The 26,365-nt window shown below is 43.2% G+C and overlaps 1 protein-coding gene across 18 annotated transcripts in view; it reads right to left on the reverse strand.

The window, feature by feature from the left end:
• Positions 1–1,887: 1,887 nt before the first annotated feature.
• PCDH15 (protocadherin related 15) overlaps positions 1,888–26,365 on the reverse strand; it is a 332,931-nt gene continuing 308,453 nt past the window's right edge. For 10 of the 18 annotated variants that reach the window (XM_053948631.1, XM_053948635.1, XM_053948637.1 and 7 more), the window contains 8 exons: positions 25,554–25,772; positions 22,691–22,801; positions 11,979–12,000; positions 10,573–10,611; positions 9,797–9,870; positions 8,789–8,921; positions 6,164–7,708; positions 4,306–4,391 (listed from right to left, as the gene is read on the reverse strand). In XM_053948631.1, coding sequence (XP_053804606.1) covers positions 6,176–7,708; positions 8,789–8,921; positions 9,797–9,870; positions 10,573–10,611; positions 11,979–12,000; positions 22,691–22,801; positions 25,554–25,772 — 2,131 coding nt within the window. In that variant the 3' untranslated portion in view covers positions 4,306–4,391; positions 6,164–6,175. Of the gene's footprint in view, positions 4,392–6,159; positions 7,709–8,788; positions 8,922–9,796; positions 9,871–10,572; positions 10,612–11,978; positions 12,001–15,897; positions 18,232–22,690; positions 22,802–25,553; positions 25,773–26,365 lie in introns of those variants that run through there. The other 8 variants (XM_053948644.1, XM_053948643.1, XM_053948645.1 and 5 more) reach the window with 5 other exon arrangements.

Raw genomic sequence — 26,365 nt, forward strand, 5'->3', positions numbered from 1 at the left:
CCATGGGCCATTTCTGGAGCTTGTCCAGGTCCCCTGGGTGGCCCTGTCCTTCAGGAGTTTTAAAGTTTTTCTGCAGCAGCATTTGAGGGGCTAGCAAGTATTTGCAGGAAAACAAGGTGAGAACCACTTACCCCCATCCACCAGCTGGAAATTATTCCTAATTTTAACCTTTCCAGTTACACCTGGCATTTACTGGAGTAAACTGCTGGAAAATGGAGAAGCCACTTCCCAGCCACCTAGAGCATCACACAGAAGGGACCTGGGGACAACCACCACCATGGCTGTCATGCACTGGAGACTCCTGTAAATATCAAGTGGTATTCCTCTGGAATGTGTGACAGTTCCCAGGAAGCATTTCCATGGCCCAAAACAGCCCATTCCCACTGGGTGTTTTCCTCAGCGTTTGCTAAAAAAATCACTTTTTTTTTTGTTTTATTTTCCAATCCCTTTTCCATTTTGCTGACTGTTTTCTAGGTTCTGGAAGGATTCAAGCTGTGATGGGAGGATGCTGAGTGACTGTGCTGGGGCATTTCTGCCAGCAGACAGACACTTGTAACCTACCACGACCACACTGTCCTTTCCCTCGCTCCAAATCCTGGGTGCAGGGACTCCCCACCATTAATACAAACATATTTAATATTAATACTTGATTTCCCAACAGATCCCTGACAGATCTGTGGGAGTCTTAAGTAGTAAATGCTTAAACAATGGAGAAAATAGAAATAATTCTATTTTCCACCTTGTTTTCCTTTTCCCTTCCCAGTGGGAATTACACTGCCCTGCCATAACCCCAGAATTTCTCATTTGGATCTTCCCCGGTCTGAAAATGTACCAGATGCTGTGCTGAGCCACAGAATCCTACTTGGAGGAATGCAGGAATTAAATCAGTGGCAGGAGGGGTGATTATCACCTTGATCCACCAGCGAGTGCTTCTGCCACTCAGGGGAAGCTGCTCGTGCCTTGCCTCAGCCCGACAAATTTCGGTGCTTAAACAGCTGTAAATTACATCCCAAGGCACAGGTCTGGAATTCTACTCGCTGTATCCAAAGCTGGGCTAATGCCTCGCTTCTCAAAGGGAAATAAAAGGGATTTTTTTTTTTTTTACTGGCTCAGTCTGTGAGGTTCCTGCTGTTGGTTCTGGCTGCCAGCACCTGCTCACAGCCTAAAATCCAGAGTTACTCATGGCATGGCATCCCCAAAAGGCAAAATTTGGAATTCTGTATTAATTTACAGGATGACACCTCCAGAAAATAAAAGGAAAAAAAAAATACCCCCCACCCCCCCAAATCTTGTACACCTGAGGAAGATTTCCCCACAGTATTCCCAATTTAAAAAGTTTAGCTAAAATTTAGTTAATTTTAGATAACACAGCCACCCATTGCTGAAAAAGAGTGGGAATTCTGATCTCTCTGCATTGTGGGAGAAGCTCTGAGCACCTGGACAACACAAAAGAGCAGGTGGGGATGGAATTTCTCTTGGATAAGCAGGGACATCACCACTGACCACCAGTGTCCAGCCCCAGAGCTACAGATGTTGCAGTTGTTTTAGAAATAAAGACACAACTTCTGTTTTCCCTCAGAAAATTGGGAGAAAATGTTCAAGGATATGTCCCAGACCCAAGCTGCCCCCAGCTCAAACCTGTGCTGCCCGGAGAGTCCCAAGGGAACCCTACAAACTGACATCAGGAACCTGGGCTGGCCACTTTTCTTTCCCAGGGCAATGGGCCTGTCTTTGTCTTCAGGCACCTGTAGCCCTGAGTGGCCGGCCGCCTCCAAAAAATCTGGTCTAAAAAGCACACGACCCTAATTAGGTCTAATTAGGAACGGAACTGACAGACTTTGCAAATGTAAGTGAGGCAGTGAAATAATAACAGTGTCTTAAACAGGATTAAAATATAACATTTTACTCATTATTTCAAAGAATAGATTTTTTTTTTCTTTCTTCCATCAGTCTTATCTGTATGTCCAGCCTCCAGCTTAACTCCAAACAGCTGTTTTAGTGTCAGTCCCCGGTGCAAATATGCCAAGAAAAAGGAATTAGGGCAAAGAAACATCTGGTGGGTTTGTTTTTCCCACGTGTGAGAGGCTACAGTGCATTTCTCTTGCCTGAAAACAAGCACCATTGCTCAAAATATTTGGTCAGAAACCACAGCTTGAGAAGAAGGTATTGGACAGAGAAGTCACATCGACACCACATGCAGACAGCTCCCAAAGACAAACATTCCCAGGGATCTGCTGGGGGAGAACCTGGGCAAAGGGAAACCCAAAACAGCCACAGCAGCACAAAGTCCTTTTACTGCCAGAGCAGATCCATCCTCACCCAGACCTCATGGTGAGGCCTCAGAGCTGAAAGGAAAGAGAATGCTGCTGCCAGTCTCTTCCTTGCTAATTACGCACATTTATCTGTTGGCTCTTCCAATCTTTCCAGAGGAATCCGGGTTATTCTCACAATTTATTTGGTTTTACCCAAAAAAAGTTTGCACAACACAACAGGACACTTTCCTCATTTTTTCTTTGCTTTTTTTCTTTTGCTGCTTCATACTGAAGAAAACCACTTTTCTTTGGTTTTTTTTTGGGTGTTGACACCAAACAGTGAAAATTCTCAGCCCCCTGCCCAAGGTGTGACAACACACTCAAAACTTCGAGGTAAAACCAGTAATTGTAACCAGGTGCCTGAATTTATGCCATGTATTTCACAGGTAATGGGTACTATAAGTTTTGGAAACAACTCTGTGTGTGTGTCCTGAGACCCTTTGACCTTCCCAGATCTGTCTGTGCACGTTCACCTCATAAAATATTCCCTTTTCCTCCTCTTCCCTCTGGGATCCATTTGTCTTTTCAGCACGTTTGTGTTCAGTTATCAAAGTGGAATGGTGATGGCACCGCTTAACCCACCAGCCAGCTGGGCTTGGGAATGGATCCATCCTCTTCCCATTAATTCCTCTTTAGTGCCTCCCACTATCACAGGCTCATGGATCATCCTGCTTTATTCCAGAAGAATACAGCCATAGGATGACAATTACTGATAGAGCACAAAAGCTGGATCTTAAGACCATGGAAAGAAGCAAACAGAACTGATGTGGGAAGAGATGAAAAGATGAAAAATTGACCAGAGAAGAAAATTGGAACGAGCTAATTTACAAAAGAAAATGAACAAGCCATGGCCAGGTAGCTATGAATAAGATTAATTGCTACACATTGCCTTCCTCGTTGCAATTTTTATCTTATTTCAGCTTCTCTTGCACTTTTCTAAGTGGCAGTGCTGTAATCTCAGGAACTTTGATTCCATAACTTTGCCAGCTTGGCGTTGTTTGCATAAATTGCTCTGACTTTGTAACTGGGACTCAAATTCCAGCAGCAGCTGAGGATTTGCTCCATTGACTTGGATGGGTTTATTTTTAATTTATTACTCTGAGGTCAGAAGGCAGAGCTCCGGATATAAATCTTGAACATAAACAGACAATTCCCAAATCTAGACAGTAGAGCCACAAGTACCATACAGAAAAACAAAGCCAGGCAGGTATAGAACTATCTGGAGGGTTAAACCAGTGCATTTTTTAGTAGTTTACTGTTTATTAAACAAGAACTCCAGATCCAAAAAGAACTCATTAATTGAAACCAAGTAGTGTTTAGTGAAATGGGAGCCTGTCAAAATTGGGGAGGACAATGGATCGGTCCAAATGTGAGTGCAAATTTTGTCTGGGAATTTTAAAGCGTGCCGTTTGTCATGGACAACGGATGTGCACCATACAAACTCCGTACATCTGCCCCTGGGTGACAATAAAAAGCGCAGTTTATTATAAACCGAAGTAAAAACCAAAATAAAAAAATCAACTAAAATCACAGTTTTGTCATTGGTATGTGGAGGTTGTTCCAAGGGCCCATCCAGAGCTCCTCCTCGTCGGACTGTGTGTGTTCACTGTGCGACTCCAAGGGCTCCTTGACTTCCTCATGATCAACAACCGATTCCTGCTCGTCTGTGCTTTTCAGTTTGGCCGCCCCGGCCTTTGTCACTACATTTTCGGCCCCTATAGTAGAGGAAAAGGAGACACTGCATGGCCTGGAGTTCATTTTGTCACTCGGGGATGGTCCCTTGGACAACGTGTTCAGCGGGACGCTCTCCTCGTGTGTCACCGCCAGCTTGTCCAGTTTCTTGAACTGCTTCCCCAGCCTCACTGGGGATGTGACTTTTAAATTATTGCCCAGGCAGGCGCGGCGGGTGCGGACCACGGAGCCGTTCTGGGCCACGTAGATGTTGCTGCTGCCATTGGGTTGGAAGCCGGGGTTGCTCAGCCGGTTCCTCTGGCTGGAGTCAGGAGCGCTCTCCTCACCCGTGGAGCTGGTTTCGTACTCCGGGTCCACCACCAACTTGATCCTCTTCTTTTTGGCCCACTGTTGGGACAACAAAAAGAAATGTCAGGGCAACCCAGCAGTTCATTTCCCTGCCCTTTCTGTTCATTGATTAATAACTCTTATTAATTTTGCACCTTTCTCCTTGGGATGTGGCAGAAACCGGAGGGCCCTGAGGAGGAAGCTGCTGTGTGAGAGATACCTTTAAGAAACTGCTCCAAGGTGCAAATTCTAGGAAAGCCTTGGAAGTTTTCTTCCCTTGCATTGTGAATTCTGTGTACTGGCCAGCTCTGCTTTGTGTGCATCACACATCCAGCAGAGAAAATCCCGGGACATACACAAGGGAAAATCTTAGGCACAGTGCTGGCAAAACTGTCTGGTTACAAAAGCTCCATGTAAGGCTTTGTGACTGTTCCAGACAGGTGGGATCAGTGGGAATGCTCAGGAAGATGGTGGAGAAACCAGACTTTAGGTTTATATAACTTATATCTTTTTTCAAAGAATTAATGCAAACAATTTCCACGCTGCTGTGACTTTGTAGTAGGATATTGCTCTATGGTGAGCGCACAACCCCTACTAGTTATTATAATTTATAATTGATCTTTTAAAAATAAATGCCTCATTGCAGCACACTGAAAAGAGCTATTACCCTTCTTGAATGAATAATTCAAACACTAAGATGCCATCACAGCAAAACACACACAGGAACATGAGAAAAGCCAGTTTTTAGAGAAAGAAAATCAGGCAAGGTACAAATAGGTGATTACTCTTCAGCTTTTGAGAAGTTACACTCTGTAAAAATTACTTAGATGCCTATTTTATTGTTCTTGGCAAAGATAGACAATGTTCTTCACATGGATATATTCCAGTGGATCTCTTCCTGCTTAGTTTAAGTGGGATTTACAATAAAATATTGTGTGCACCTACAACATTGTGTGTGTGGGGACACAAAGGGGCAGGTAAGTGACCATGGATCAAGTTCAAATAGATGCTTGAATAAAATAAAATAAAATAAAATAAAATAAAATAAAATAAAATAAAATAAAATAAAATAAAATAAAATAAAATAAAATAAAATAAAATAAAATAAAATAAAATAAAATAAAATAAAATAAAATAAAATAAAATAAAACCACTGTATTGTGATAGGCAGGAAAGGCAGAGGTTGGGAAATGTAATGCATTTCCTTTCCTGACCTAGCTCACTTGGTCCTCCTGCCTCAGCATTCCTGGCTTGTGCATCACTGAATCCTGTTTGCAACCTGAATCCTGTGATGCAGAAAGAGCCCAATCCCAGCTCTCCCACTTATCCCCTGCAGTTTTGGGAATGTTGTTTTGCTGCAATTCCACTTGTCCTCCCTGCAAACAGAGCTGACCTTGATAGCAGAGAACTCGCCTGAAGATTAGCAAATGTATTAATACAATATTAACTTGTAAGATGAAAACATGGGTGATCTTTAAATCTTTACATCCTCCTAGTCATGGATGACTTGAAAATCTTTACATCCTCCTCCTCATCATTTTCATTCTTCCCTAAATCCCATGTTTCATTGCTCCATGAAAACTAAACTTTCTGTATCTATAACTGAGTATATCTACAGTGTGTGTATAAATATGTATATGTACTTTTTTATATATCCACAGGGCTGGAATTAGTTTGGTTTTCCACAGTTGTCTCCCAAGGACAGTGAAATTCTGGATCAATACACTTTGCCCTTTCCTTTTGGCTGTCTCCAGCCTGTCAGCATTGCTTAGGAAAGACCACACAGAAGGCACAGCAAACAAAGCCACTCCTCACTGCAAACCATCACCTACTGTCACTCCTCTTTAAAAGGAGGTGGAATCACCCGTGGCCTCCGACTCCGTAACTCCAGTACCCAGGGGCTCATCTGTCTGGGACTGGCTGCTTTCCTGGGACACCTTTTTCCTTGTTTTCATTCCTTTCCTGTTGGTGTCAGAGCTCTGAGTCTCAGTCTCAGGGGACGTGGCAGTTTTCCCAGATGTGGCACTACCTGAGCTTTTTGTTCCTGTGGTACCTTTGGAAGTTGCACTGATTTCACTGTCTAGGCAAAAAGAATCATTCTTACTGGCAGAGTCCTCCCTGTCACTGTCCTCTGGATCAACCTCTTCTTCACTTTCCTCCTCGCTGTCCTCACCAGGAGCAGCTGATTGTCCTCCCTTGCCCCCTCCAGCAGCAGCAGCTTTTGCATTGGCAGTTTTAGAAACCGCCTTGTTTGAGCTATCTGCTGTCTCCTCTGCCTCTTCCTCTTCTTCTGACACCTCTTCTATGGTGTCCTCTATTTCCACACTGGCAGAGGAAGTTTTGCTCTTGTAGCTGGATCCCGAGGTTTTCCTGTAGCTCGTGTCCCTGTCACTACCTGAGGCAGTGGAGCTCATGGATTTCTGGCTGGAGCGTTTGCCACGGGAGCTGCCTGCCCTGCTTTTCACACTGGACATTTCCGTGCTTCTCCTGCTGCTGGACTCACTGGTCCCTGACCTGCTGTAGGAGCTCCGTGTGGATGAGCTCTTGGACAGGCTGCCATCCTCATCGCTCTCAGAATCTTCCTCATCATCATCCTCTTCTGATGAGTCCTCCTCTGACTCACTGCTGGAGCTGGATTCAGAGTCCTCATCAGAATCCCCCAAATCCCCAGTTTCCTCATCCGAATCCACGGTGCTTTCTGTGGCCTCATCCTGATCCAGGGTAATTTTCAAGTAGTCTTTGTCTTCCGACTCGGAGCTGGAGCTGCTGCTCTTCTCAGAGGACTCATCTGAGGTGCGCCTCCTCCTTCTCTTCCTCCTCTTCTCATGGTCACTGTCCTCCTGCTCACTCTCTGCCGTGATACTAATTGAAACTCCCGACTTGGCTTCATCCCTTTCAGACCCTTCCTCTCCACGTGCCAAATCCTTGCCAAGGCCCTCCTGGAATTTCTTGGAGACACTGATGCGCTTCAACACGTGGTTTAGTTTTCTCATGGAGGGCCTGTCATCCGTGGATTTCTGGAAGTAGCTTCCCCTGATCATCATGGGTTTGTCCCCATCTGCTTGGCGAGCTGACAGCAGCTTGGCATAGCTGGAATCTTTCCTACCTTTCACTTTCTGCAGGATCATTGGGAATATCTTTGCTTTCTTCCACCGGGAATGGGCAGACTCAGCTCTTCCTACAGGTTTGTGGGCACTGACTGCCACGCGACTTAAATGCATCACTCCCTTTAGCCTCCTTTTCCCCTGGCTGCTCCTAAATCCTCTTCCAGGACCACGGCTGAGGTCCATCCCAACACCTACAGGTTCCCCTTCCATTTGAGGCCCTGCGGCCTGGCTTATACCTCTGCTGGGAGGGCCTCTGACTGGACTCAAGCCCTGCAAATTATGAAAATTAATTGATTACCACTTGAAAGAGAGTTATTGTGAATACCTGTACCTTAAAATAGTGTAGGAGAAGATGCAACATTTATTTCCCAGCATCAAAATGAACTTACCTGTTTTAGAACAGTTTTCTAACCAAAGTTATGGGAAATGTTTGGGAATTTTAGAGTTTTAGAAAGTTCTAGAATAGGCTGGAAATGCACAACTACCTTACTTTGCAATGGGGAAAACACTGAAATGTTCTGTCTTCTCATTTAATAATGGATTAAGATCTGGCACTTATGTCAATTGGACTTTTTTCTCAAAAGAAACATTTACATCAACTTTCTTCTGAGTGCCACTGTAATTTAAAATTTTTTTTAGATTTCACTGTGAACTCTATGACAAATGAGTTTAGGTATTGCTTTTCTCTGTGGAAAGTCATAATTTACAACAAGAATATTAGTAATAGACTCTTAGAGTCCAGGAATGGTTTTAGTTGGAAGGGACCTCGAAGCCCATCCAGTCTCACTCCAGCCATGGGCAGGGACACCTTCCACTGTCCCAGGCTGCTCCAAGCCCTGTCCAACCTGGCCTTGGACACTTCCAGGGATCCAGGAACAGACACAGCTTCTCTGGGCACCCTGTGCCAGGGTCTGCCCACCCTCACAGGGAGGAATTTTTTCCCCAATATCCAACCTAAATTTTCCCTTTTTCAGTCTTTAGCCATTCTTCTTGTCCTGTCACTCCAGTTCCTGCTGAAGAGTCCTCCTCTAAGTTCCTTGTAGGCCCCTACAAATACTGGAAGGTTTCCTTATTTGGTAATGATCTAAAATGGAATTAGCTAAGTTGATTTTTCTTTGAACTAAAACCAGATGTGGATACTAACAGAAACTCAGCAATTCTTTTTTGTCCCTAGAAAACAAAAGGAATTTAATGCTGACAAACTTTACGGGTCACCAGAAGGGCCAACAGTGCTTAATACTGTATATACAAAACTTAATTCTAATAAATTCCAGTGTACAACTGATGAGGCTTGGTGGCTCTTCAAGCTGTTAAAGGGACAGAATGAGCCCTCCAGAGCTTGTTTCTTACCTCCTCAGCTGCTGGCCCGTGGGGACTGTAGTAGTAGCCACCGTCGCTCTCCACCACGACCTCGCCATACTCGTCGTACATGCCTGATGGGGACAGCAGGCGCCGGCGGCTCCCGTACTGCGGCAGCTCGTACCTGCCAGGGACACCACAGCTCCTCAGGATGGGCCCAAACGTGCTCACACCTCTCATCACACAGCCAGCACTGCACATGTTCACACCCAGAGCGATGGGAACGGCTTTCCTTGTTTTCCTCCCTCCTTTTTTTCCCTTTGCGGCAGCCAAATCCCAGACATCCTTCTGTTCCAACAGCCACAAGCCCCTCAGGGTAACCTGAATTTTGGGGTCTGCTGGATCAGTCAAGACCCCTCTAAGTACATCAACCTTCCTTCAATCCACCTGTTTTTTTGGGGGAGCTTTCTTAATAATCATGGAATGAAAGAGCAGCTTCCCTAGGATCAGATCTGGAGAATGCCAGCAGAAATTCCTGAAGAGCCTGCAGTCCAATGGGCTTTATCAGAACAAGGGAGGATGGGGTTTCTCGAGGGAAATTTAAATGCCACAAGGCAGGATGGGCTGTTTTGAGGGAAATTTAGAAGGCCACAAGGCAGGGTGGAGTTGTTTTTGAGGGAAATTTAAAAGGCCACCAGCTGGCTGGAAACTGGGAGAAGAAAGGATTAATCCCTGAATTCTTCTCAGGAGGGGAGGAGGTGATGGAAATTAATCTCCCAGGAAGCAGAAATACACACACAAAGGATATAAACCCAGAATGAGGGATGGGATGTGAGCTCTGTAAGTGGAATAATGACATCCCTGAACAAGCAGGGAGTTATCACACACCCCCTTAACCTCTGAAAAGAGTCTTGTTGTTGGTTCACACCTTTGTGTGACATAAAGATTAAAGTAATCCTGAGGTGAAGGGAAGTCCCACGATCAACTGCTGGAATAATAAACATCACCAGCCTGGAAAAGCAGCACTTTCAGAAATAAAGAGGAGAAATGGAACTATACCCATGCTCATAACTGTAGTAATCCTGGCCATAGTATTCCTGCCCTGGATCAATTCCAGACTCCATACTCAACTCCTAGAAAAGAGAAACACTGATTGAATGCAAACAGTGTGAAAAAGGCCCAAATGTAATTACTGATTTTATTATTCTTTATTATGTAATTACTTCTTCTGACTGCAGAAATGATCCTCATCCTGTAGCACAAAAATACCAACATCTCACATTTGCTCTTATTGCTTATTCTGGAAAAAATTTTGGGCCTAAAGGGTTAGAAATAGAAAGATTTGCAATTGCACTGCACAGCAAGGTGCTAAAGCTTCCAGCACCGACTGCTCAGCTCAGCTCCAGCTGCAGTAATCCATCAGCAGCTGACTGACACCAGAAAAAAATTGGACAGCAGATGGAGAGCAACGAATCATTCTGTTGGGAAATCTGAAACTGTGGGATGAAGCCAGTGGGAGCCACTGAAAGATGCTCATGGGGAAGATCACAGATCCCAGAGTGGTTTGGAAGAGACCTTAAAGCCCATCCATTCCCGCCTTCCACTATCTCAGGTTGCTCCAAGCCCCACCCAACCTGGCCTTGGAAGTATCAAGATGCAGTAAATTTAATGTATTTAATTAAAGTAACATAACTGGGCTTACAATGCCAGAACTTTGCTTTTTATCTAAGAGCCAGGGGGAAAAATTACCTGAGACAGACAAGTTCTTATTAGAAAATGATGTAAAAACCATTTCAAAACTTATAGAACAATTAAGAAATGAAAAATGGTGGTACCTCTGGTCTGAGAAGAGAAGGTCTCAGCAACTGCTGTTGCTAGAAAAGAAAATGAGAAAGTGGTTAATTAGGCAGCAACCATTAAAGTGCAGGTGATTGGTGTCTAAGACTAGTAATAAATGCTGAAACCATAGGCCCTTTGGAACTTTTTTATGGCAGGCAGCTGGAGACTTCCATACCCTGTGAGAACACAGAGCACTTGATGCAGTAAAATCCTTTCACAGTCCACCATTTCTTTTGCCTAAATATAAAATCAACTTCCCAGTTTTGTGGTGATTGTCTGACATATTTAACTCAATAACTTCTACCAGAGGCCAAGAGAACTAAGTTCTGTATTTAAATTAAGAGATACAAACCAGCTGGACAAAGAGAGGAAAAAAAAAATCAGTAAATATCAACCTGTGTGATAGAAATGTATTTTGGAGAACTTTCCAATGATTAAATGAGATTGTACTGAAGGAAACTCTTCTCCCTGTTATTCATTCCTGGAGAAAATGATACTGCAGGAGTAGCAGACCTCACAGAGCTGCAGGGGAGGTCCGTGGAGCTCCATCCCTGCCTGGCAGGTGATTGGGTGTGACATTGGAAAACACATCAGGCGTGGAGGGAATTCCCTGGGAAGCTCCTTCTGGCATCTCCTTAAACAGCAATCTCTGAGCCTGGAGGTCACACTCCTGCCACAATGGATCTCAGCCCCCAGGGGATGTACGGCTCATAAACTTCTTGAATCACTTTCCATTTCTGGTCTCTAAAGCACTCAGTACCCGGGAGTTCCCCACACACAATCCCAGACTGGTTTGGGTTGGGAGGGAATTTAAAACAGCTCATTTCACCCCCTGCCATGACAGGGACACCTTCCACTACCCCAGGGTGATCCAAACCTGGCCTTGGGCACTTCCAGGGATCCAGGGGCAGCCACAACTTCTCTGGGCACCCTGTGCCAGGGCCTGCCCACCCTCCCAGGAACAATTCCTTCCCAATATCCATCTAAATTTCCCCTGTGTCAGTCTGAACCCATTCCCTGTGTCCTGTCACTCCAGTTCCTGATGCAGGGTCCCTCTCCAGCTTCCCTGTGTCCCTTCAGGCCCTGGAAGGAGCTGTGAGGTCTCCACACGCCTTTCCCTTCTCCAGGCTGGGCATTGCCAGCTCTCCCAGCCTGGCTCCACAGGGAAGGTGCTCCAGACCCCTCAGCATCTCCATGGCCTCCTCTGCACCTGCTCCAACAGTTCCATGTCCTTCTTATTTTGGGAGAACCAGAACTGTGCACAGAATTCCAAGTGGGGTCTCACAACAGTGGAGTAGAAGGGGAGACTCCCCCACTCCCCTGCAGCCCACACTCTTGGGCTGCATGGGAAAAGCACATTGCTATAATCAATATTTGAAAGGTAATTGGGCACTGGCCTTACCTCTTGCTGTGCATATCCTCGCCTAGAAGTCAGAAAAAGATAAGAAATAAATTAGTATAATGCTGTGAGCCTGCACAAAGATGTCCATTACCATTCTTGCTGGAGAGGGGTGAAAGAGAATGTAATTAGAAATATAATTAGCATGGAAAGGAATGCATATCTCTAATACCAAATATGTTTTTCTTTGGGTTTGCTCTGGATGCAGGGATTGTTGCATGGGAAAGGTTGGAGATGCTTTGGGATCTTTTCTTGCTTTAGATTGTGAATGGATGAGGAGAAATCCCCAATCCCCAAGAGCCAGAGCATCTAGAGAGACTCAGCACAGGGAAAGGGGAACTGGGAGAGGCCCTGCCCCATCCCCTCCCTGCTGTGCCACCATCCACAGAAGGACCCTGTTCTCTCACACTTCTGCTTAAGCAGTGAAACAACTTCTACTCCTGGAATTTGTGTATCCATCAGGAATTACCCTGGAGCTTGTATTACTAATTTCTTGAACCAACATTATCATTCCAATTACACCTTTCCTAACATTTGCCCAGTGGGGGGGAGATAGATCCCTTTTTTTTTGCTATCTGCTGTTATTTTGCCACAGACTTTGTGCTTCTGATCTTATGGGGAATTCATTATTGGTTTAATTAATTTTCTCAGAGCCATCATTCTGGGCATGACCAATGCATTTATGTCTGTCAAGTTCTCTATTTTCACATTTTGTGCCCAAAAATTGAAATGGTTTCAGCAAAACTAGAGAACAAAAATTTAGGCCTTGGAATTTTTCTTAAGGATAAGACTGGATTATTTTTATTATGGTTTTTAAGAAGGAAAGGGTAAATGCTCAAAATTATGTTAGGCTTAACCTAGGACACAGCCAGCAGTCATGGGAAAGTCTTTAATTACACTAAATAAATAATAAAGACCAGAGAAATCCTTTTAATTCTTTAATATCCCTATCTCTAAATCTTCCTATTAATATTCAGCACATGGAATTGATTATCAGCATTGAATTAATGCTGTTGCCTATATAATATAAACCTCATGGCCAGCTGAAATGAAGATTTATCATCCAAAGATGATCTGTGACTTTTCAAAGCCCACTTGAGGAGTGCTGGATTTAGTTTCCATATCGCCTACAACAATCTTCAGATAAAGGAGGTCTGAGGAAAAGGAAGTCTATTACTCTTAATTGCACTATATTGCAGATTAAAGGCATAATACGAGTAATTCTAATTAAATTTGGAATTCAACTTTCATAAAAATAGCACCATGCTGAGTTTTGCTGATACTTCTCTAATAGTTCTGTGTGGCCATGATTAGAAGGCACAAAAAGTCCCCAAAAGACATAAAAAACCCATTCATTCACTACAGCACAAGGATCTATTCTGGCACAAAGACCAAGGTCAGGACAACATCATTTGTTTCCAGGAAGGAATTAAAGCTCTCCACAGAGGGTGGGATTGCTTCTGGGAAATGCTCTCAGCTAGACTTCTCTGCAGTCTGGGAATCTTCTGTGTGGAATAGGAAGCGAGGCCATGGAGCCTGTGAGGATCTAATAGGACAGCCAGAACACGGAGCTGGTACTTAAGGGGACAGACAAAGCCAGAATGAACTCATGTGGACAAGATGTGCCAAACTTTCCCTGCTAAAAGAGGTTAGAGGAACTGGGATTTGCCTAAAGCAGCATTTCTCCAATTCCTGGCATCCCAGCAGGCATTTGCTCTTCCATAACTTAAATCTCTTTTCATATCAAAAGCAAAATCATCACAAATCCCAAATACTACAGATACTCCTCAGAGGGAACAACTACTGATCAGTTTGCCCTGGCTCCTAAAATGAAGATTTTCCTGCAGTTCAGAGCTGGAACTGAGAACAAATTGGGAAGGAGGATGAGTAACGATAACACCGTGGTTCAATTCCAGCTTTGCATGGAAGAGCTCTCCACTGATGCCATCTCTGCTCCTGCTCAGGACTTGGCCCTGTCAAGGTGATGATGAAAGGATGAGAAATACACCCAGAGTCACAGAGGACCCCAAGCGACCAAATCAGACAACCTGGGAGGGCTAAATTGTATATAAATAAAAATTATTACAGATGTTTCACTTGCTACCAACTCTTACACTGGATCTAATCCCCTGCAGTACTGCAGAACTGCAGTACCATGGATGTGGAATGGTTTGGGTTGGAAAGCACCTTCCAAGGACCCTCTTCCACCTCCACCCACTTTCCACTATCCCAGGCTGCTCCAAGCCCCAATGTCCAACTTGGCTTTGGACACTTCTGGGGATCCAGGGGCAGCCACAGTTTCTCTGGGCACCCTCCCAGGGAACAATTCCTTCCCAATATCCCATCAAAATCTCTCCTCTTTTGATTTAAAACAATTTCCCCTGCACACCCAGACATCTCAATGGGACAGAATTTCCCTGGTACAGCTTCTTTCCCAGACTTTTAAACAAAGGCCATTAAACAAAAGCCAGCAGGAGAACAAAGGTTGCATTATATCCAGACAAAATGAATCCAGTTTTGTAAAGTTTTAAACTTCATAAAGATTTCCAGAATGAGAAAGTAAATGTTCCTCATCAGTGAGGAGCTGATTGCCATGACCCCCTCCCTGACTGTTCTGAAATATGGAATTAAGTATTTAAAGTGAAACTTCTGTGCGATAGCCACTCTTTCTGCTTAAGTAACATCACAAATAATTGTAGCCAAATGGAACCATTGGCATTTATGCTGTGGATGACTAAACACCTCCACTTTTGCTATGTGACCTTACACACCACAAAATCAGGTCCTCCTTGTGTCATATTTCACTGGGGATGTAAAGATCTGCACGACAGCTGCTGTTTACAAGCTCTAATGTGGGACTTGGGTACTTAAATTTCTGTCTTTGGGATTGATCCAGTTGGAACATGAACAGCCCAATAATTTTTCATGCCCGTCTCTGCCGACTTCTCACTGTCCCCTCACCAGGAGCATGGCTGGGACACAGAGGGGAACATTTAACTCATATTCCCACTCTGGCTCTTCAATCCTAAAAATTCTCTATCTAATAGGTACTGAGCTTTGAGGATATGATTAAAACATTGCAGTCATGCCACCTTTGGAGTACTGAGCATCAAAAAAGTGCACATCTCATAAATGACACAGATTCTGTTACAGCAAAAATAGGACAATAGGATAATCCCTCCCCTCACACATTTAGCTACTCCTACACCTACCTTGATCCTATAACCTATCTCAACAAGGGTTTTAAGTAAAGAAAAATTCTAATGGATCAGCAGAACTTGCGGGATGGAGTTCATGGAGTTCGGCACTGGGACAAACAAACAAAATCTACCTTGAGCAGCTTTTGACTGAAGCATCCACACATATCCTAACTGCAGACTTCAAAAAAAAAAAAAAAAAAAGGAAAAAAAAAAAAGCCAAACAAACAAACAAACACCCCCCCCAAAAAAACAAAAACAAAAACAAAAAAAAACCACAAAAAAACAGGAGAAAGGGAAAAAAAAGCCAAGCACCATGGAAATGTTGAGTCTGATAAACAGTCTGATAAATAATTAATTACCTTTTTGCTCAGAATTACAATGTTGGTACTGAACTGGAGTTTTAGTTTTGCTTCATTAGGTAATATCTGCCTTTCCCAATATGTTTTTTTCCAAGTTGTCATATTAAACTTTTTAGATTTTGGCAAAGGACTGAAAGGAAACTTGCAAGTTGAACCAAATATTTAAATGTCCAAACTGCTTTTACTTACCATTTTTTTAAAGGACAAGCTAATTTACTTTATATATACATTTATAACTGACATATTTATGTAAATGTAAAGATCTGATTTAGACCACTGTGAGCAAAAAAGCTGGGAAGTAAATCCACATTATGAGGATTTTTACAAGTACTTGGAAACCCTTCACCTGGTGACACTAATCAGAGTGACTTTATTACACTTTAAGTGAGATGTTTCAGCTCGTGACAGACCAGCATGGAAATTAAAGAGAGACAGTAACAACATGCATGTGCAAAATCATAAAAAACAAACAACAAATGCTTTGTACATGAAAGGAATTTAGAAAATATAAACTTTTCACATCCAGTTACAATATAAAAAAATGCAATGGAAGGCAGAAGATGGAGAACAGGAGTGGGGACACAGCCATATTTGCTGAGAAACCAAGAGCAAACCCTTCTTCTGACTGAAGACAGGAACTGAGCTGCCAGGAAATGTCAGCAGAGCAGAGCCCATGGAGCAGGGAGATGCAGTATGGAATTATGGAATGCCTGGGTTAGAAAGGACCTTAAAGCTCATCCCATGGTCAGGGCCACCATCCTGTGTTGCTCAAGGCCCATCCAATAACCCGGCTCACCAAAGCTGAGCCTGATACTCCCAGGCCTTCCTTGCTTTGATGCCCAATACGTAGCAGAAGATTCCTTCCAGGTGGGGAAAAATTCCTTCCTTTCTATGGGCAAAGCAAGAGATTCCAATCACAGCTGCAGGAAAATCTGACTGATGTTACCTAAGGTGAAGGCTGCTTAAAGAAGTATTGAGCCTGATGCCATCTATGCCACATCCTTGGGTAAAAATGGACAGTTTCCCCCAAAAATTTCCAGGAAATAGACTAAGAACCAGCAAGATGTAGTTCTGAGAAAACAACTTGGAGAATTGTATTTTACATCACAAATTTCCGAGAGAACAGGATGGACAACGTCTCTCCATTTGGGATTGGGAGTGGGTAAAGTCGTGTACAGCAGAGAAGAGGGGGAAAGTCAGGATTTCTGGAGAGTCTGAGGCAGATACTGTGTGCTGCATTAGAGTCCTCCCACTCAAAAAAAGCAGGGAACATCCACCTGTGAGCATTACAGAGCTGTTGACTGGGAGGGGAAGCGTTTCTCCAGCTCCTCCACAACACAGCTCAAGTTCCCATTCTGCTGGTTGTGCTCAGCTGCGGCTTCTGGAGTCGGGAGCTCCGGGGTTGGCGCTGGTTTGAGCTTGGGGACGTGCTTGGGCAGCAGGTGGTTCTTGTCTATTTGGCTGTACATGTTGGCCACCGACTTCTCGATGGCGGCCAAATTCTGAATGTTTTTAAGAATTCCTTTGAGCTCCCTGCGAGGAGGAAGCTCTGGCACTGCGGCCAGGGCGGGGACAGCTGGATGTTTGGCAGGGGATCTGGAATGCTTGGCAGGGGACAGGAGCTGCGTGCTAAGAGGAGATGGAGAGGAAGAAGAGGAAGAAGAAGAAGGAAGAGAAACTGCAGGTGGAGGCGGAGGATGTGGTGGCAACAGAGGAGGGGATGGAGGTGGTGGTGGCAGTGGAGGTGGCAGCTGTGGAGGTGGGGGTGGAGGAATTTTAGGCGGATCTGGAATGCTTTCTACATTTTCTTTGGTCTGAGGAGCTAGAAAACTTTGGCAAAGAGGTTTCTTTATCCTAGAAGATGGAGGAGTTGGTTTGCGAGTCGGTGGAGGAGAATGTTCTTGAGGGTCGTCGTGGTGAGTTACGATTACAGCAGGGACCATGGCGGCCTCTGCTTCAACTCCTTCAGCACAAGGCATTGGAGAGGACAGAGGGGAGGAGCGAAGGTGGGGAGAAGCCACCACGCTTTTGGGAGACTGTTCTGGCACACTCTCTCCCTCCTGGACACTGGCGCTGTGCGTGGGCGACCGCACGGATTTCACCTCGGGAGACCTCACTTGCTTCATTTCCTGCAGCGCCTCAAACTGCCTTGCCTTTTCCTTCACAGTCAGCTTGGGGCCACTGATCTTTTGGAAGAGTGGACTGCTGACGTCGTCACTGCTATCGGGGTTTTCAGCTCCTTCCTCCTTGGCTGTGAGTCTCTGCTGCTGCCACTGGATGGGGTCCATGATAACCGGCCTACCCAGGGACCCTGACATGTATCTCCTGGTCAGGTGAGTGGGCACTGTCCACGCCCGGTGGCTGCTCCCAAAAGAGGCCTCTCTCCAGGCCAGTCTTGAAGGAGAAAGAGTATCTAAAGTATCGTTCCTTTTCCGTAGGAACCCAGAGGCAGCGGGGCTTTGAGGGAGACCTTCCATGTACAATGGGTTTCGGGTCGTTAGCGGGTTCTCATCGGACAAAAAAGTGATGTTACTCGAGGATTTGGGGAGGTTATTGTTCAGGGATCCATTGATATTGGATTGCTTGTGAGCCTCTATAGCACGGGAAGCAAAGCTGCTTATAACTCTCTGTCGGTCTCCTTCTTCTAAGACTGACTTTTTTCCCCTGCTTTGTTGGAAATGGTAGAGAAGAAAAAGACTTGAAAGAAAAGAAGATAATCACATGTGAGGAAACATGCATGGACATAGGTACTTATGAGAGAGAAAAAAAGAACTTATGACATGAATCAGAGCCATTATATCACTTCTAGCAAACTGCAACCCAACAGCAGGAGCATATCTACTACTGGCAAGACATTTACTTTTGCATCTTCTTTAAGGGGGAAGGAAGAAAAATTAAAACAAGTTGCTGCTTGCTTTAATTTGAAGCTGCGGAGCTACTTGGTGAGTTCAAAAATAAATTCACTTCTTGTTAAAAAAACCTCTTAGATTTCAAAATTATCAATTAATATTGTGGCCTATCCACCTAGAAGCATGAAACATCACAGAAGTATCAATATGTGAATGAATTTCATCTCTTGTGTGTATGAATTTAATCTCTTCATCATGTTGAACCAAATGAAAAGCCCCTATGGTTGGGTAACATTGAATTTCTACACCAAAAGTGGGAGGTCTCACCGCTTTCTGGACCAGCATCTATCACCTCCCAGTCCCCTATTAACTTCTTCCCTCAAATATTTTTAATACTACAACCTTCTGAGCAGATTTGAAAATATATAGTATTTTAAAAGGAATAGCCCCAAACTGCCTGCTAGAAAAGTGCACTTTGAGGCCTATTTTAAATAATGCTCACTGCAGGCTGAAATGAGATTTATCTTTCTCTCAAACTGTAAGAAATTTAAAATTTGGGTCTGTGTCAGGCAGGCCCAAAGTACATAATGAGTAGCAATTTTATCTAGCTGCTCAAATGAAAATATAATTTAAGATTGGTTTTAGTGACTTAGAGATATCCAGTATTTTCACACAAGTTCTGAGTTAAAAATTCTAAGCCTTGTCTCCACCAAAATTTGAATTTTGCCAAAGGATTAGGAGAAAAAAAATGGAGTTTTCCATGATTCTGTGAATGCTGGAAGATGAAGTTTTGGATCTCTTGGTCACATTGTTCTGTGGGTTTTGGTGGTGTTTTTTCATATCTCAGAAAACATAACCATATCCAAATTAATAAAAAAATTAATCTTTGGTGGTTAGATATTCCCTAGCAAAATTGGAAGGGAAATTTAAATATGTAGAAGGAGTTAATGAAGAGATCTTTTTCCTCTAAGTTATTTAAGATGTAAAAGTCCCCTGAGGGTTGTATTTAATAACAAAACACTTCTGTTTCTTAACTTTTGTTTCCTGTTTTAATCAGGGGCCACCCAGGCAGGGAATACTCAGCTTCCCAATGTTCCAGGGAGCCAGGAAGACTGGAATTCCCTCACAGAACCCAGGGATCATTCTCTCATTTTTGTTTTGCAAAACAAAAGCTATGCTCCACAAAGTGAATAAACTCTCCCCAAGCACTGCAGTTTGTCAGAGCTGAGTGTGCCTAAGACTTCCTCTGGGCTGACTAAATAGAAATAATTAACTTCACACTAATCAGAGAATCCCAGAAAGGTTTGGATGGAAAGGACCTTAAAGATGACCTAGCTCCAACCCCCTGCCATGGGCAGGAACACCTTCCACCATCCCAGGCTGCTCCAAGCCCTGTCCAGCCTGGCCTTGGGCACTCACAGGGATCCAGGGGCAGCCACAGCTGCTCTGGGCACCCTGTGCCAGGCCCTACCCACCCTCCCAGGGAACAATTCCTTCCCAATATCCCATCCATCCCTGCCCTCTGGCAGTGGGAAGCCACTCCCCCTTGTCCTGACACCCCATCCTTTGTCCCAAGTCTCTCTCCATGTTTCCTGTAGCTCCTTCAAGCACTGGGAGGCCACACTGAGGTCACCCCAAAGCTTCTCCTCTCCAGGTGAACAATCCCAACTCTCCCAGCCTTTTCTCCCAGCAGAGCTGCTGCATCCCTCTGCTCATCCTGGTGCCTCCCCTGGACTCTCTCCAGCAGCTCTAGGTCTCTCTAAAAAGGAAGTCTGAATTCTGAAGCAGCCAACTTTGAGGTCAGCCAAGCACTGCATCTACTGAGAGGGGAGAGAAGCAGCGACTGAACTTGAAGGAGCCCCTCCAGCAGAAGGCTCATGCAAGGTGCCACCACCTTTCTGCTGCTGGAGCAGATTATTTCAAAAGCTCCTCAACCTCTTCCTTGCTCCACATGAGGCCTCTGAGAGTTGAGGTGACCCCACCATGTTTTTTTCTGTTTGTGTGGAGCTGTTTCCATTACTGAGGACCAGACAGTTCAGGCTCAAAGACTCTACAGGCCTTGCATGGGATTGGAATTAGCAGCCAGGGAAGGTTTAAACCCAGCCATAAATCCATGAACTCCCAGCAGACCTCTGTTCATGCACCCAGTGTTGATTTTTTTTTTTTTTTTTGACCCTTTGGCTTTAGAAATAATGCCCTTCAAGTTCAGCAATCACCCTTCCTCTCTCTGCTTCCAAGAAGAGGTATAAAGAAGTACAGAAGTATTGGAACTTCCCAGTAAATGTCTTTCCTGCTCAATGGACAAATAAAATATGAACTTCACCTTGCAAGGTTGGATGGGAATTGCTGGAAGGAAAATTAACTAATTTCTACCAGCTACAAATATTAAGGAAATGAAATAAGCTTACTTACTGATGCCTAAGGATCCAGAGACAGGGAAAAATGAAAATGGTGAGACAAGGCAGATTTAAAACAAAAGAGATTTGTTCCGTTTCATTTGCTATAAACACCAAAGAAAGCAAACAAGACACTGCAAATGAAAGATGACAGACTTAGGACAACTAAAACAGGGAACAATGTACTAAAACTCATGAAAAATGGCAATAAAAGATTTTTCCCAAATAAGAATTTCCTAAGGTATACCTGTGCCCTGCAGTAAAATATTTAATGGGAAAGAAAAAGTTGATTTGTAATTATATTTATTGAAGCCTGTTATTTTCTTGCAAATCCTATGGATTTTGATTTATCTTTGAAGGATTTTTGTGTTTAATCAGTTCCTCAGCATGACAGATAAGCCTTGGTTGTATGCAAAGACATCTGAGAAAAAATATTCCAACTACAGCACCTTTTTGGTGCAATGAAGACTATTTTTTGTCTAAATTAACATAAAGCTAAGTCTCAAAGTCAATACTGCAGATCTAGGAACTGGCACCTCTTTGGGGCAGTACTAAACCCCAGAAAACCTTTGCAGATAAAACACAGCATAAGAAGGTTTTTTCTGGGTTTAGCATCACATACTTAATTTCAGCAGAAATTTGGTTTAGTGTAAAAAAAGATGAATTTTGTCCAGATGGCACCTCTCTGCATAAGGGTAGAGATGTGACTCACAAACAGAAGTGCTCCCATTCAAAAAAAACTTTATTCCACACATTCTTCCTCCCTTCCTTCCCAAGCATAACTTGACAAAGGCAAAAATTCAGCCCTCAGGAGAAACTATTTCTGCTCCCAGCCATTTTTTGCCCCCTATTTATCCAGAAAAGCTCAAGCCCTGGAATTATTCCCCATGCAGAGACTGCACCCAGTTGTCCAAGAGTTAAAGCTCTGTCATGGCCCTGTAACATTTTATAAACTCCATCACAGCAGCTGGAAAATTTCAACTTTCTGGGCAAAACAAATCATGATTGAAAACTGAGCAATCCTCATTTCTACCATCCACTCACTCCCTACCTGCTCCAAATATTATTCAAGCTGGGCTCTTCAGCACTCTTTGGTTTTCAAGTATAAACAGAGATGAGGAAGTGTGGCAAAGCTTATCAAACAAAGCCCCCAGTATCAGACAAATAATAATTGGCTGGAATATTTTCCTACTGAGAGGTAAATTGTTATTGGAGTCCATCAACCTCAGGTTTACAGAGGCATGAAAAGAGAGGCAGCCTTGCAAGATTATTATTTTATGAGCATGTAAGAGGTAAAAGATGAGTTTATTGAGCTACCAGGGGTTTCTCTGCTTTGATAGTTCCTTTAAATTCAATATTTAAACAGGTTTAAATTTAGAACAAAAAACCCCAACAAACTGAACACATCTTACTATAGGAAATGAAGACTTTGGGGCAGCAATTTTCAGGGAATTATCGTTTCAGATGAGTGCAATAGATAAGAATGAATTTTATTGGATGTGTTTAGTCAACAGCTTTGGAAAATGCCAAGTGCTGGCCTGGATGTGCCAAGGAATCCAGTCCTGGCAGTAGTGACCTGCTGTAGGATCTTGCTCTTAGGAAAAACATCTGGGTTTGGCCCACCTAAAGTCTGTTAAAGGTTCCCCCATTCATTACAAGAAGATTAAATTATTTTTTCCCCCCTTCCAGAGCCAGCCTATTTCTTTTCTGAATGTTGGAGAACCCCAAGCAGCTGGGGAATGAAGAAAACCTTTTGCACAGAGACTGCATGAAGTGAATTTATAGAAACCTTGAATAGTTTGGATTGGGAGGGACCTTAAAACCCATCCCATTCCATGAGCAGGGACACCTCCCACTATTCCAGGTTGCCCAGGGTAGTGATTTTCTGGATGGATCTCAAGAAATACTCACATGGTGCTGTCTCCAAGCTCCTCATAGAGGTTGTTGGCCGCGGCTCCGGACGGTTTTCCTGCTGGCAGAGCCATCTGGATCCTTGCAGTCTTGGCACACTCAGCCTGTCGCCTTTGGAGAGCCACGGGGGGAAGGAGAAACACTCATCAGGAACACCCCAAAACATGCCCCAAAGCAAGCCCAAATGTGAGGTTTTCTACGTTTTTTCCCTGCAGTTAATAAACATCCCTGGATTTTGTCTTCATCAAAGTAACAACATGATCATCCTCTCCTGGATTTTTCAGCTCCTGGTTGTTCTGTTTTGGTGGAATCCCAGAGCTTCCCAGATTCCAGAATGGTTTGGGTTGGGTGGGACCTTAAAGTCCATCCATGGGCACAGACACTTTCCACCATCCCAGGCTGCTCCAAGCCCCAAAGTCCAGCCTGGCCTTGGGCACTTCCAGGGATCCAGGGGCAGCCCCAGCTGCTCTGGGCACCCTGTGCCAGGGCCTGCCCACCCTCCCAGGGAACAATTCCTTCCCAATATCCCATTTAAATCTATTTCTTTCAGTTTGATGCCACTCTCCCTTGTCCACTCAAAACTCGTTTTTTCTTAATGGACTTGGCTGGGAAATTTTTGTTAAAAGAATGGTTTTTCCTGAAAAAAGTTATCTTTAATTTTTTTTTTTTAAATTATTTTTTTATATGGAGTAAAATCACTTTGGAAAAAAATTCTGTTCCTTGTCTGGAAAACAAAGCTCCTTGTGTGGGGAGCACCACCAGGGTGATGTGGCTGATACACCCCAATGACACCGAGTAGCCATAAAAATAAATAACTTTTAAACTTATCACAGCAGGAGTTCAGGAGCAAATTGAGTATAGGAATTTAAAAAAAACCTTATATTTAATAAATATTGAGAACAAAATTTGTCAGTATTCCTGTGCAAGTTGGAAGAAACAAAGCTAGAAATAAGTACTTACTCTTTGAATCTGTTTGATTGCAAAAAAAGAGATAAAAAGGAAGGTTAAATAAATTCTGCTTCCAACAACTGCCCATAACAGTGACTCTAACAGGAGTAATAAACTACAGGCTACTTAATTATTCCACACATCAAATTCCAGAATTAATGACTTGTTTAAAGAATCAGAACTTCCAGAGCTGAACAGCATTTGTCTGCTATTTTTGATCCCCTGGAAACAATTCTGTAGTCAGCAGAAATACGAATTACAGCAGGGAATGAAAACAAGACATGAAAACATGAATATTTCTCCTGTTTTTTCTTAAGCAGGCACATTTTTAGACTTGTCTCTTTATATTGAATTATTTTATATAACAACATAAATAATATAATTATTATTTTATTTATATGTTCTCATTTTAGCATATTTCAAAACTGTATTATATAAAATACTTTTAATAATGAAGGAGCATAATTTTTGGTTATTATTTAGAAGATGCCATTCCTTTGTGATCAGTAAATAATAAATAATTTATAAGTACCTTACAAGTTTGTGCTGGATACTGGATTTCACAGGAGTTATTTTTAGATTTATTATTAAAGAAATATTTTAGGAAAAATACTGAGATTCCTTTGGAAAAGGAGTGAAAAAGGTTGGAATGCAAAAACAAACCACGAGGCTCAGAATTTTAATTTAACTCTAATATTCCTTTCATTTGCTTTGGCACTCTCCATAAAATACAATTTCTTCACAATGGGCTGATATAAATCCCACTCCAGGTCAGATTTCTAGATTGGAAAAATCGGATTTTTGGATGAAATGAATTTAATCAGATTGCTGAGAGCTCCTAAAAGAGATTGATGATGTTTAGATAATCTAACAGTTGCCAAGGAAAAATGAGGCTGCTTCATTTCTATAAGGAATCTGCAATTCAGATAACAGCCACCAATGAATTGCAAGATGAACTGGCTCATGGAAGCAAATTTTCCATAGAATTCTGGGAAAGGAAGTTTGGGAATGATCTGCCATCCCAATGGTGTAGAAGGTGGTCAAGCTCTTCCAAACTTCTTTAAAAGGCTTTTTTTCTTCACCCAAAATGGAGAAAAGGGGATGTGAATATAACCATTAATTAAATAATAAATCAGTGAATAAATGGATTTATAAATCTATGAACCAGAATATAATGTATATGTAAATTTATGAATGTAATTTTTAATTAGAGAATAAATCTATAAATAAATAAATCAATAAATCTAAATAAATAAATGAATAGATATGGAGCTTTTAAGTCCAAATGCAGTGATTTTAAATATGAGTAGACCTGAAAATTTTCGTTGAAAGGAACTTGTTGCAGATGTTGATTTGAATTAATTTATCAGCCAATTACTGGAATCTCTTCAGTGTATAGCAGGCAAGAGGAAATATCAAAAAGTATCTCCGACATTGCCCTACAATGGCAGAAAACCAACTCTCCAGGAAACATTTGCAATTAAGAAGCTCAGGGGAAAATATTTTAGGATTTAAGCAAAAACATTGGAATCCTCTAATTTGATTTTTGATTCATTTCTTGAAAAAGCACCTTTTTCCTCAATCTTTTTTTTTTTTTTTTTTTGGTATAGAATTCAGGTCTGAATCTTCACTTCTGTGTCCAACACTTTGGTTTTGCATGATGAACACTTGTGTTCATCATGCCAAGCACTGAGCAACCCTTGTTGCTCACCCTTGTGGTGAGAAGGGGATTAAACCCAGAAATTATATACTAGAAATCTAGATAATACATACAAAATATTCTAGAAACAGGCAATAATAAATAGAAATTAATCTCGAAAAGACGAATAATCGTCGAAGCGGCTCTCCTACGAAATGCAGCACCTCTACTATGACGTTACAAGCCCTGGGAGAGGAGGAGAAGGAGGGTACTCACTGCCGGTAGCTGACCATGACGATGAGGATGGCTGGCATGCAGCACAGGATGATGATGACAGCCAGGGCCAGCAGTGCCCCCTCTGTGTAGCCCACGGCCTGCGCCTGTTTCTTCACGTTGGCCACCACGTCCGGCGTGCGGATCTCCAGGATTCGCCCGCCCTGGCCCAGGTAGGGCTGGAACTCCTTGTTGATATCCAGCAGTTTGCCATCCAGGAACCTTCAATGGCGCAAAAACACCCCACTATTAGGGCCAAGTTTCTGAAGAGAGTTTTAATTAGGGCAGGTTAATAGCCCAATAAAGCGCATATGGCATCTCTGTGGGCTTTGGAAGAGTGGCAATTCCCTGTAATCCCAGTGCCAGGGACAATTCCAATGTACTTAACACCAGTTAAGTTTAAACACCAAAAAGGAGGGCTGAGCTGAGCTCATCCTGGTTTCCAGGAGCACAAATTTCGCACCGGCATCACGAAGGCCTTGCTTTGTGCTCTTCCTTCTCTGCTTTGATCCCAAGGATCAACCAACCCTTCCTGAACACATCCCTAAGGACCACTCTGCCCAAAAGATCACCAAGGCAGTGGTGGAGTCACCATCCCTGGAAGTGTTCAAAGAACCTGTGGATGTGGCACTTGGGGACATGGTGGCTTTGGCAGTGCTGGGCATGTTGGATTCAATGACCTCAGATGTCTTTTCCACCCTTAATGATTCCATGGTTGCTGTTACCTTAAAATCAGGCAATTTTAAGAGGATTTGCTCAGCTCCTTAGGGAAATTCTTTGGCTGGCTGGACAAAAAATACATTGTCCAAGGCTTC

Source organism: Vidua chalybeata, chromosome 8 (genome assembly GCF_026979565.1).
Source record: "Vidua chalybeata isolate OUT-0048 chromosome 8, bVidCha1 merged haplotype, whole genome shotgun sequence".
NCBI classification, from domain to species: domain Eukaryota; kingdom Metazoa; phylum Chordata; class Aves; order Passeriformes; family Viduidae; genus Vidua; species Vidua chalybeata.